Source organism: Phacochoerus africanus, chromosome 10, assembly GCF_016906955.1.
Source record: "Phacochoerus africanus isolate WHEZ1 chromosome 10, ROS_Pafr_v1, whole genome shotgun sequence".
NCBI lineage: Eukaryota > Metazoa > Chordata > Mammalia > Artiodactyla > Suidae > Phacochoerus > Phacochoerus africanus.
In genome coordinates this window covers 78,119,873-78,133,313 of record NC_062553.1, presented here as the reverse complement: position 1 = coordinate 78,133,313, position 13,441 = coordinate 78,119,873, and the positions used below count along the sequence as shown (strand labels likewise).

At 33.4% G+C, this 13,441-nt stretch overlaps 1 protein-coding gene across 5 annotated transcripts in view; it reads right to left on the bottom strand.

Moving 5' to 3' along the window:
* LRBA (LPS responsive beige-like anchor protein) overlaps nucleotides 1–13,441 on the bottom strand; it is a 709,127-nt gene that overhangs the window by 478,508 nt on the left and 217,178 nt on the right. For 4 of the 5 annotated variants that reach the window (XM_047799683.1, XM_047799685.1, XM_047799682.1 and 1 more), the window contains one exon: nucleotides 712–776. The exons of the other annotated variant lie outside the window; for it this stretch is intronic. In XM_047799683.1, coding sequence (XP_047655639.1) covers nucleotides 712–776 — 65 coding nt within the window. The remainder of the gene's footprint in view (nucleotides 1–711; nucleotides 777–13,441) is intronic. 5 annotated transcript variants of the gene reach the window in all.

Below are 13,441 nucleotides of genomic sequence, written 5' to 3'. Positions count from 1 at the left end.
GGTGCAGGTTTGATCCCTGGTCCGGGAACTTCCACATGCTGCAGGCACAGCCAAAAATGAAATTTTTTTTAAAAAAAGAAACATTCTTAATAATTTCATTTGCTATTTCCAATGGCAGATAGTCACACCTTATAATCTACATTCTAGGTCTTCATTTCAAGTAATCCAAAACCAACTGCCACAAAACAGACATAAAGTCATCCACCCATCATTTCCTCAATTTATTTTTACCCTTCAATTATCTCATTGTCGTAAAACTGTTTCCTTCCTTGCATCTTTATTTCTACCTCTGTACTTCACTTTTCTTTCCTAGTACTAAATTTTCTTTTCTTGAATTCTTCTCTTATGACCAGGCCATGACATAAAGGAGATAATATAGAAATATAAGTCTAACTATTTTGTCTACAAAATAATATAAGTGTCTAGGAAATCCAAATAAGTATTAGTTTTCCTTATAACTGCTAATAGAATCATCAGTTTACTTTTGCCAAACACAGGCTTTCCTACTGAAAAATAAAGAACAGACAATAACATTAAGCACATAACCATGAAGAGAACAATCAAACAATTAAATACTGAAATATTTATAATAATTAATATCTAAGCTCACTGCATTATTGACCACAAAAACAATATAGTAGCAAAAATATCAGTTCCAATGGCAAAAATACAATAAGATTTTAAAGTATAAATGGATATGAAATAGATTACCTTCCTTCATTGACAAGTTCAATAAAAGCAAGGCCTGCATTCTTCTGAATAGAATTCTGCCACTCCTAAAAAAATAGCAGAAAATAGCTGAACAAATTTCACTGAGTAGATTTTTTTAAAACAGTTACAAAAAAAAAAATCTGCCATATCAATTTCATACCTTAGCTCTTAATGGACAAGGTCTGTTAAATACACTGCCTACCCAATGCCGCCCATGAACACACAAATAAAAAGTAAACTAAACGAGGAAGCAAGAATTTGATTCTACCTAATGAGTCTATCTACATTTATCCTGCCCTTTTAGTTTCATACCATTATATCCTACTACTTTAACTGTGATAGCAGGGAAAAAGGCAGCAAAGAAGATCAAGGACAGAGGTTTTGTTTTTGTTGAAGAGATGAGTTACACCAAATGAGGGGAAGACAGAATTAAGGAGCTCCAAACTTAGTGTACATTCTACAAAAACTGATGATTAATTATTGAGAAAGAGACAAGAAAGATCAGTGACTTCGGCTAGACCAGTTTTAAACTGGAACACTGTAACACACAAGTCTATGATTTAGCAAAAATGGTACAAATCTATTAATAATTATTTACGAATAAGTAGTCCATTAAAAAGTCTTAGAAGGAAGTCAATCAGTAGAGTATATACGAGTGTATTTTTTAATCCTCATTTCAAAACATGTATAGCATTAATCTGATAATGCTGCGCCCACATAAATTGCAATGTAGCTAGATTTGATAAATGCCAATGCATGTGTGTGTGTGAGTGAATGTGTGTGCGTATTTTTTAAAGAACTGGACAGAAATACATAATCTTTATGATCCTTAAAACTAAGAAGCCCTTATATTCCATCTACACAATATCCCTCAAGTAATTTTTTTGTTCTTTTATAATGCTCAAAACAAAAGACAATGCTGGGAAGGAGTTCCTATTGTGGCTCAGTGGAAATGAATCTGATTGGTATCCATGAGGATGTAGGTTTGATCCCTGGCCTCGCTCAGTGGGTTAAGGATCTGGTGTTGCAGTGAGCTTGTGAGCTGTGGTATAGGTCATAGACACGGCTCAGATCCCAAGTTGCTGTGGCTGTGGTGTAGGCCAGCTCCAATTAGACCCCTAGCCTGGGAACTTTCATATGCCACAAGAGCAACCGTAAAAAGCAAAAGCAAAAAAAAAAAAAAGAAGAAGAAGAAAAAACAAAGCTGGGGACCTTACCATTGCTACCATAAACAATATTCATATTTTCTGAATTTAATATTTTAAGAGTTTAAATTCCAGTAATTTCATCTCTGTTCTCTGTCTCATCCCAAATCTAATTTTTAAGCCTCATTCTTTCTCTTTCATCTTTTCCTTTTTATCCATAATTTTGTACTACTTTCTTTTATGTTCTGAAAAATCCAAGGTGGTGCTCAGGACCAAAATAGCTGTTCGCCATAATTCTGTTACAAGATTCTATTTCATGAATGGCGTCAGCAAGGACATACCTACAGAATATATGCAGTAGAATGAAAATGAGATATTAAGTCAGTCAGACACTTGAAGGTATTAACTGTCTAAGCCTAGGACAGAAGATAAAGAATGTGTTTTTTAGGAAAGAACAGTAAACAAGATGGGATCTATGTTTTTAAACTGATTCTGACACTAACAGCATATGTCCATAACCAGATAACTCTGCAGCTCTAGATCCTGGACCTCCATAAAAAAATTCTTACTAAAGCTATGTTATTTTATGACTCAATAACTTACAAGCACTTAGAAATTAGTAAATAATTTCCACCTAAGTCTACAATATATACTCTCGTAAATTAACAACTGCTAGTCAACTGAAACAATAAAACAGAGATGTTCTATTTCTTTCACTAAGGCAAACCAAGTCAAGGATAATAAATAGAAACATCTGTCTAATTTAAATTAATCCTTTTCTTTCCAGAAAAATGAAATAGACATTACAAAGGAAAGCAACCAAACTTCACGAAGAAGTAAATCATACTACTCAGTCATAAAAAAGAACAAAATAATGCCATTTGCAGCAGCACGGATGGAACTAGAGAGTTTCATATGAGTGAAGTAAGTCAGAAAGAGAAAGACAAATATCATATGATATCACTTATATCTGGAATCTAATAAACGGTACAAATGAACCTCTTCACAGAAAAGAAAATCATGGACTTGGAGAATGGACTTGTGGTTACCAAGGGGGAGAGGGAGGGAGTGGGACAGATTGGGAGCCTAGGGTTAAGAGATGCAGACTACTGCCTTTGGAACAGATTAGCAATGAGATCTTGCTGTGTAGTGCTGGGAACTATATCTAGTCACTTATGATGGAGCATGATAATGTGAGAAAAAAAGAATGTATACATGTATGTGTAATTGGGTCACCATGCTGTACAGTAGGAAAAAAATAATGTATTGGGGAAATAAAAAAAAGGAAGTAAATCCCTGAGAAAAGAAGATGTGCCACAGCCAACACTCAGAAATTGGAGGGAGAAGAGAGAAAAAAAGCAAAAATCGCAGTTAAGTTTTTTGATCTTGGTCCAGAAGGTTGCACAGCTCACTTCCCAAAGCAGAGCGCAGGGAGATACGGAATCTCAAAGAGTTGCCCTACACCTAGTCATGCACAAGAATAGCAGACAGAGACAGATTTAATAGCACATGGACCTAAACCAGCCTCGAAGAATCTCATGCCCTTGGAAGAGTCAGAAATTATCACAGAGAGATGTACAAGTCACTGAGGCCTTGAGGGGATGAAGAAAACACAGCTGTGACCTTCGTTGATGGACAGAAGGGAATCAGGAGGAATAAGTACATCTTAAGGGATGAAGGAGCAGAAGCAAATGTTCACTCCTGAGCTCTTACACCCAACACAGCACTCTCAGCAAGCCACTCGCAAGTCTGGTATCACACCAGAGAATGAGGAGGCGAGACCTTAAATTAACTTTTCCTTTAAATCACGTACTTGACGGGAAAATCTCAAAGAGAAATGAAATGTAGTCAAGAGGAAATTAAGTTACTTTTCTTGCTAGGAAAAAAAAAGAAATTAGGAGGAAAAGCATGAGGTTAACCCATATGCAATTCTTCAGATCAGGCATTTTATCTTAAAAAAAAATTTGGAGTCTCCCTTGTGGCTCAGTGGTAATGAACCCAATAGTATCCTTGAGGACATAGGTTTGATCCCTGGCCTCGCTGAGTGGGTTAAGGATCCTGCATTGCCGTGAGCTGTGGTGTGTGTTGCATGCGGCCCAGATACCACCTTATTGTGGCTGTGGTGTAGGCCGGCAGCTGCAGCTCCAATTTGACCACTAGCCCAGGAACTTCATATGCTGCCAGTGTAGCCATTAAAAAGAAGAAGAAAAAAAAAAAAATATATATATATATATATTTAATAGTAATTTTTTTCTCCAATCCATTTTGTCTGATTTAAATCTGCAACAAGGGAGTTCTCACTGTGGCTCAGTGGGTTAAGGACCTGACATTATCTCTGTGAGGATGCAGGTTCAATCCCCTACATTGCTCATTGCTGTGGCTGTGGTATAGGCTGGCAGCTGTAGCTCCAATTCAACCCCTAGACAGGGAATTTACTTGCCGCAAATGTGGCCATAGAGAGAGAAAAAGAAAAAGAAAAAAAAAAAACTGCAACAGGTGGGCATTACGTAAGTATTTTCACTTCAAACTCGATATGGATGATATAGGTAACAGTGCAGAGACTCAAATTTTAAGTATACCAGTGAACGTTATTTTGATTTATCTTCATTTATGTATACAAATTGACTCTTACATATGAAATCACAAATACACCATTTTAAACATCAGAGATTTGCAACAGCATAATGTAGGTCAGACAGAAAACTAGTCAAGGTTAGTACAACTATAAAAAAAAATGCCATTTAAAAATTTTTGACCTCAACTTATATTGGTATGTCACACAAATTATTTTTTCTATTAAAAACAAATTAGACTTTAAGACACATATAGAACTGGAAGAGTCCGATGTGTTTCATAAAAGCTCAGAAAAATATTTATGACTGCAAATACATTTAGATCCGTGTTTTCCCAAGCATCATCCATAAACTCTCATTCGTTAACTTACAGTAACAGCTATCCACTCAAATGAAATAAAACTTTTTTACCATTAAAAAAAATTTTAGACAAGTAAGAAATGAAGTGAAAATACAAATCTTACCTACACTTGGGGTATTGTCACAAAAACTTCATAATTTTCAAAGATACCAGAGTTTTAACTTGTCTATAACCCATTCCTAATTATAAATGTTTTAACATTTAATAAAATACCACACATCAAGTACATAAATACATACGTACAGGAATTAATAACCCAGGTAAAAACAATGTAAAACCCAGGATAATAGGAAATTAATTAAAAAAAAAAAAAAAACCAGATGTTAGTCGAAGCTAACAAGTTTTCCCTATACTAAAACATTGTCTACAATCTGTAGGGAAGTCGCCAAAACTGAAGAGAAGATTCATGCTATCCTAATGCATTTTTCTCCACTTCTAAGACAATTATTAAAGAAGGTGTTAGTCTAAACAATCTCATAAACCACAGTTCAATATAACCTTTAGAGAGTTTTAATAGTTGAAAGAAAAGCTTAATGGTTATCTTCTTTCATGATCATTTCAATATTTCATCACAGTATTTACAATTATATAGTGATGCAAAATGCACTGTACATTTAAAAGTCTTGGTTATTCTTTTCCCAGAGGTATTGAAGAAAAACATGTTAAAAGCCTCAAATCCAACCACTAATGCAACTAAGTAATTTTAAAACACATTTCAGCACTTTGGAGAGGAAGGACTCAAAACATAACTGAGTCAATAATTTCATACCTGTTCTAAGCTGTATTTAATTGGCTATCACTTCCTAAGGCCATAATTGTTGACTAGTCAATTTTTACTAAAATATACTCTTTATCAGTGCTTTTAAGTCATACCATGAGATAGTATATATTATTGAAATCTACTAAATAAACAGAGTTACATTAGTTTTCAAATATGTGCTTTTGATGATAAAAGTACACTAAATGTGGGTTAAGGGGAAAAAAAGAGTTCATTAACTAAATTAATTCTGTGCCTCCCTACTATCAACAAACAAATACAGAGAAAAAGGATACCAATAAATGGGCTATATACTAATTTATATTATTTTAATATAACTCTAATTCCCTTAAAGTGAACTTGACAGTCTTCTATAAATTTGATAATCTCCTACAACATATTTTAGTGTCTTAAATGCAGTACCTGAATGAACCTAAATTTTTAAAGTAATTCCCAAATATTACCATGTCCTAAAGTAAATAAAATCAGGCTACACATTGACAGAACAGACTATATATACTTCATGCTGCCATCTTTTTTTTTTTGGCCAAGCCATCAATGTTAACATTAAATACAGTATCAATAGTATCAATTTTTTATTCTGGTAGGCTAGATAATGTAAACTGCCACTTACTCTTAAAAAAAAAAGAAGTATAAAATGAGTGACTTTGAGTTAAATGTAGCAAAAAACAAGAGCAAAGAAAACAGAGAGGATAACAGTAATGAGAGACGGTAAAAAAATTTTGTTACAACCTGGAGCAAAATAACTCGAAGAAGCAAACCAAGCCTTGCTGCAGAACCCTAGAAAAAGCTAAGACTTGAATCCACTGACACATATGAGGATGGCTGAGGGACAGGGATGAAGAGAGTTTAAATGAAAGAAAGCTAGTAGAAAAAACAGAATTTCAACTCCTCTCCTCATACTTGTGGCCATCCTCACCATGGAGAGATCAGAAGTTTATTTTCCAGAGGAGTAAACTTCTGAACACTTTAAAAAGCCTTATTATAAAAAATAAAAAAAACCTCCTTGAAAATATGCATCCTGAACTATAAGACTCCAAACAATATTAGAGAAGTGTTTTCTGAGAAAAATGAGAAGCCATGATAAAATTTAGGGTTCATTCATCACCAGAAGACAAGTCACAGATTTTTTGTGCAATACACTTAAATATGAGCACAAAGTGTCACCAGTGGCACAGATTTTTTATGCAATACACTTAAATATGAGCACAAAGTGTCACCAGGCATTAGAGAAAAGACTCATATGAAGGACAGACACCAAAGAAATGAGCAGGAAAAAAAATATTAAAAACAAATAATATTGTTATGGGATGGGGACAGGAAGACTAAAGAAATGTGTAATTAATATCATCAGAGAGATAAAAAACTTTCATGTAGAAAGTCAGGGCAGGGCTACTGTTTTATTCACTAGTACCATTCTGCCTCTGCATTACAGTTCTCCAGAGAAAAAGAACCAATAGGATGGAAATAACGTATTTTATTTATTTTAAGAAATTGGCTCACATAATTATGGAGGGTGAAAAGTCCCACAATCTGCACAGTTACCAGTCCCACGATCTGCACAGTTACCAAACTGGAGACCCAGGAGAGTGAATGCTATAGTTCTACTCTAAGACAAAAAGTCTGAGAATCCAGAAAACCAATGGTATGGTTCCAGCCTGAAGGACAGCAGGTTCAATACCTCTCCCCCACTCCACCAAGCCAACATGTCAGGTTGAGTACAAAGGCAGGAAAAAGCTGATGTCTCAATTCCAAGCGAGTCAAGGAAATAGAACTCTCTCTACTCAGGGGATGGTCAGCTTTTTGTCCTGTCAGGCCTTCAACGGCTTAGATGAGGAAAGAAAGAAAGAAGGGAGGGAGGGGGCAAAGAGAGGCAAGGTGGTTGAGTATTTACACTGTCACATCAATGGAAATGCTAGGTAAGGTTTTAACTAAATACTATGCTGAAAACTGTTCTGGAAACAAGAGAATGTGTGAAATAGAAAGAGAAAGCAATGTAAGTATTCAATGGTCATCTTCCATGGAAGACATTAGAGAATGTCTAAAATAGAAAAATCCAGAAATAGCTATTACATCATTTAGGATTATATAAATAAGAAAATACTGTACAATTTCACGATCCAGAAGGAGCTATCCTACCCTTTAGAGATATGAAATGTGAAATCTAGAAGTAAACTATTTTGAGGTATCTCTAAATAACAGAACAAGCATTCAAATTTCACAAATAATAACATCAAAACCATGAAAATGCAAATATATATCATAAACTATAAATATATATTATAAACTATTAATAGTTTTTTCTAAGTGAATACTTTATATCCTATCAATAATATTCACTTTACCGCTACTGGCAATAAAATACTCTCCTTTTTTTATCTAGGAGTAAACTATTTTGAGGTATCTCTAAATAACAGAACTCTCCTTTTTTTATCTAGAAACTCTCCTTTTTTTATCTAAAATACTCTCCTTTTTTTATCTAGAAGTAAACTATTTTGAGGTATCTCTAAATAACAGAACAAGCATTCAAATTTCACAAATAACATCAAAACCATGAAAATGTAAATATATATCATAAACTATAAATATATATCATAAACTATTAATAGTTTTTTCTAAGTGAATACTTTATATCCTATCAATAATATTCACTTTACTGCTACTGGCAATAAAATACTCTCCTTTTTTTATAAGTACTGACCTAAGGGTCCAAACATAATTTGACTTAAAAAAGGAATGAAGAATAATTTTTTAACAAGAATGGAAACTCCTATCTAATTATTTCATTCTACTTATAAAAGAATCAAAATTTTAAAGACTTGTGCTCTTCAATGAAATATCAGTAAGATGTTATAATTATCTATGCCTTTGTGAAATATACATCAAATTGGTTGAATAGAGATCCAACCTAAGCAGACATAAGGAACACCACTAGGAGTCAAGGGAGAAGGTCACCGAGGAGAGATCAAATGAGGAAGGGAATGTATTAACACAAAATTGAGAACCACAGTATACACAGGACTAAAGGTCAGAACTAGAGAAAACTGGTTCATAGTTAAGATATAGCAATCTTAAGTGCTCAAAGTAAACTATCAAGAACTTTTCAACAGCGTTTGCACTTTGCGTCAGCACTCTCTCAACAGCATATCTAACACAAACTGGAGGAACCACATACCAGGAAGGAATATAGCATAACAGTAAAGAATAGGTTTTATTTCATTGTCTCTTTAGAGGATAAAATAAATCTCTAGATGAAATATCAAAATACTGCCTTTTGGAAAGTTTTGGTTTCAATGATTTTTGTGAACCTATACATATAAATTGTAAATTTAGCTTGTACAAATATTATGGCTCAGTTTATAAATAAAATATATTAGATACATAGATAAATACAAAGAGAGGAAAGAAAGAAAAATTCTATTAAAGTTGGATTAGCAAGTAGTTCAGTTTTGTAATTGCTTATTTCACAAATACTTTTGAATATTTACTATGTGCAAGGAATTGAATATCGAGAAAGTAACTATTTATAAGACTGACAAAGACTGACAAAGAATGCAAAAATCCAAAAAGTTGAGATAACCACATAACCAATTATGTGATTACTATATAGTTTTAAATTATTTGTAAATAATCAATCAAAAAGCAATAATTCTCTGCTGCTGTGTTTAAGTACACACTGAAATTAAGGTATTTGCAACTTTCTTTAAAAATCTGTTTTTAAACATTTTCGGAAAAAAATATTCACCAGTCGACAATGATTTTTCAAATAGTTTGCAAACTGGCATCAATATAGTCAAGATCTTTCACTAATCAATAAAGAAACCTTGATTTCAATAAAGGTGACAAAAGTTGCTCTAACCCTTTCTAGCAACAAGCTCTCAACAGATGATCATTGTTAAGCTTATATGAGGGCTTCACATTCAGGAGCTGTATAAATGTGTCCTATCAGTATATGGTCAGTCTGTTTAGCAACTCCAGTTCTCCAGACATGTGGCAATTGCTGCCCTTTGAGGTCTGAAGTCAAGTCTTTAGGGAATCTCAAAGTCTGCACTGAAATTACAAGGCGTGCTCATTAGAGACTGCTGGAGAGGGAACATGAAAGACTTCCACTAAAACTATATAAAACAGCTACTGATTTTAAAAAGATTTTTAAACCATCTTATGAACCCAGCTACAATAAAAAGTATTTACAAATTGAATTACTTTTAAAAGCACTACTTTCAGGACATGACTACAAACAGTTTTCTTCATCCTTCCCATCCCCCACCTCAATACACCTCACATTTCTCTTACAGGAACCATCAAGTCAAGCTCTTTGTGTCCTGGGAAAGAATAAAATCTTGTATTGCTAAATTCTTTCTATAAATCTATAAACATTTATAAAATGAAGATATTTCTAGAAACAAAGTTTTGTTTTATAATATTTAGTTTTGAATAATCACTGTTAAACTCAGCCAGATACACATACGCATCTCTTTTTAGATGCCTTTTTTTTTTTAGCTCAAAAAGGCTGCCTCCATTTCATTTTCATTTCGCTTAAAAATAACCATAAAAAACGGTAAGCATAAAATAGTATAAATTACCTACCGGCTAATCTATGAAATGGCATTTATCCGATAATATGATGGAAAATATTTGAAGATTCAAATGCTTAAAGTTAAAAGAACAATGTCAATAAATTGACAGATAAGAATTCAAAGGAATTTCATATCTTGCTGTCTCAGAATTTTGAAAAACATAATAAATAGATTTTCTAAGTAATAACTGTTTCTATTTTAACTGTTGCTATTTTAGCTTTCTGAATGTGCAGACACTTCTTGAGAGAATGGTTATTTATTAAATTTTGCAACAAAACAACACTGCTACAGAATACTTCAGTAACAAATCACTATAAAATGTTACATAAAATTCATTAGCTTGCCTCAATCATTTCTAGAACTCACATATATGTTGTTTTCTGACAGGCTAATTCCAAAAAGCAATTACAACCTCCATCCATATGTAAAAAGATAACAGAGAGCAAGTACGTTAAACCAGTTTAAAAGAATAAAAATCTAAAGAAAACAGATTACAAATGATTTATATGAATGCCTAGTGCTGAAGTTAATTACAAGTAACCCAATAAAATAGTGCCTTTATTATTGTACAGCAAGTAATAGCTCTAGATGTAAAAACCAGAACTCTTTCTGCTGACTTTTGTATGCCCAATCCCACAGCACACAACATTAAGAATTAAACATGTAGTAAATAAGGCATATAGAAAACAGCAGTTTTTAACTAAAAGCAGAAAACTCTCCTGCTGTTTAACCATTTAGAGTCTCCGACTCTGAACAGTGACCACTGTAAACTGATACTATGTACTCACCAAGTCAATTCTTAATGTTAATATAAAGTGAGATTTAAGTTCCAATTCAAAGTTTTATATCAAATGAAAACGAAATAACTGTGAAATAGCATTCATTAGGAGAATATAAAGTATCTTTTATGTTTACTGCTTTGAAATGTTATCATCAAAATCAAAATTTCCCAAACCTCATCTATCTACCAATAAAGCTTTGGTCCTGATTTTAAAGTATACTGTCTAAGACACATATGTTACATGCTACACTAACATGTTATACACAGTTTTCTAAAGCCACAACCTATAGCCAATCATAGTATGCTTAATGACTTTCCTGGTGAAGAGGAATAAAACCTTTCAGTCCAGAATGACTCCATTAACTCTATCAAATACTAACCAATACCAATGTACCAAAAGTTGGTATAAACTTTAACGCAGAAGTCCTAAAACATGTTATGGATAAATACCATCATGTAGGTCATTTTGACTTGCAAGATAAATAAAATAGTGACACATAATTCTTGAAAGCCTGGTTCTGCTGCACAAATAAATCAGAACTGATAAAACAAATAAGCAACAGTGCATCTCTCTGGTAGATTGAAAACTCTTATTTTACTTTCTCACTGCCAATGATCTCCTTTGTCCTTCCTTAACTTACAGTACTAGAAAATAGTACTGTAAGCTATGCTCACAAACTACAAATTAGTGCTATAAAACAACAGTGAATCTTTGGAACAGATAGAAATATAATAGGAAACAACTCTGAAAGATCAAGCAAATGTATAAGCTCTCTTAAGTAAAGGAATAGATCACCTCCCCTGGGGGGGGGGGGTGGAATAAGAAACCAAAATTAAATTTGCTCTCAACTATGTAGTATCTGATAATAAGAATAACCTGACAAATTGACAGATCCAACAAGGCAGTACTGCTGTGTTAACTGCATGTTTAATGGAAACCTGTGCTCCAATAATAAATTTCCAAAAATACATAATTACTCTCAGAAAGAATGCACTATGCATCCAGTCTTTAGGTCACTGGCATGCATTTTCAAATGCACCATATGTGAAAGCACATTGTAGAAAGGAAGGTGTCAGACAAATGTGAGAAAAGGGTCAGGTTTGGGTAGTTTGTTTTTTTCTGGTAAAATACCCATAACCTGAAAAAAGCATGATGTACATAACACATATGTCAAATATCTGAATGATATCTGAATAGTACTTGCAAGGCAGCAGAAAAAGTATAAACTAAGATAAAATAGATATTAGACACCTTGCAAATAGGCAGTGGAGTCTTACTTCATAGTCAGACAGTAAATTATAGCTTCTTTTGTAAAGGAACTATAAAGTTACTCTCCCAGGAAAATAAATTCATTAGTACATATGAGAGGTGAAATCAACAGAGAGGTGAAATCAACAGAAAGGTCATTTCTCTAACTCAGGAAAAAGTTGGATCAGAATTTGTGATTCTTTACGGAGATCTTTTTCAAATGATACCCTTTTTGTCTCTGCCTGTGTCCCCTATTCTGATAGGACTCAAGTTGAGAATCATCATAGTGAGTAACTGTTAATGATATATTTTCCCAGGGAAAAAAAAGAAGAAAGAAAGGTTAATAACCATTGACTTAGGTTAACTGTTATAAAAGTATTTCTCAACTATGGTAACGTAGGAGGTGTGCTGAAAGTAATGCAGTATAAATTTTAAAAAGCACTAAAATATACAAAAGAGACCTTTAAGAAGATCATTAGAGTACTAATTCCTAAAATGACATCAATCTCACTTATATCTAGGTATACTTTATTGACTCCCAAAAGGAGCTATCACTATGGCTAGCACAGGAAATAGTGGGATCACCCTTGGGAGCCTATGGAAAATATGAATGTTACCCATTAACCCTGTCTACATGAAAAAGGCCAAAAACTGAAAATTTACGAGGTCTCTCCTAGCTCTAATATTCTATGGTTCAGGATGAAAACAGACTAGACTGGGCATATAATCACAGAGAGAATAGAAAATAATGAAAGAGACACTACAGAAAATAATGGTGGAATGAATTTGTAAAGCAAAGATAATGAAAAAAAAAATCTGATTACATGAAAAGAAAACAAGAGGCACTGAAGATACTGAATAGAGAGGGTTTTGTGTGCTGTTAAAAATACTCAGGTTTAGAATTTAATAACTCTGTCAACTGTTCTACACATATTACCTAATATAATCTTTATTACACCCATTTTACTCAATAAGAAACTGAGTTTTAAGCAAATGAAGTAATTTGCTCAAGGTTACAGGATAATAAGTGGTAGAGGGAAAAACATTTATTAAAATTCAAAATCTATCACAGCATTTTCACGGCCTTAGTCTCTTCCTAAGATCTTTTTCCAAAGCATCTTTTTCCTTTTTCCTTTTGTTCCTCATGATGGAAACAAGAGCCATCTCTATAAAGTCCATCTCCAGCAACTGAAAAAGTACTATTAGAAGAACAAATAAATAGCCTTCAGAGTTCTGATTCTTACCCTATTTGAGCCTAAATCAAAA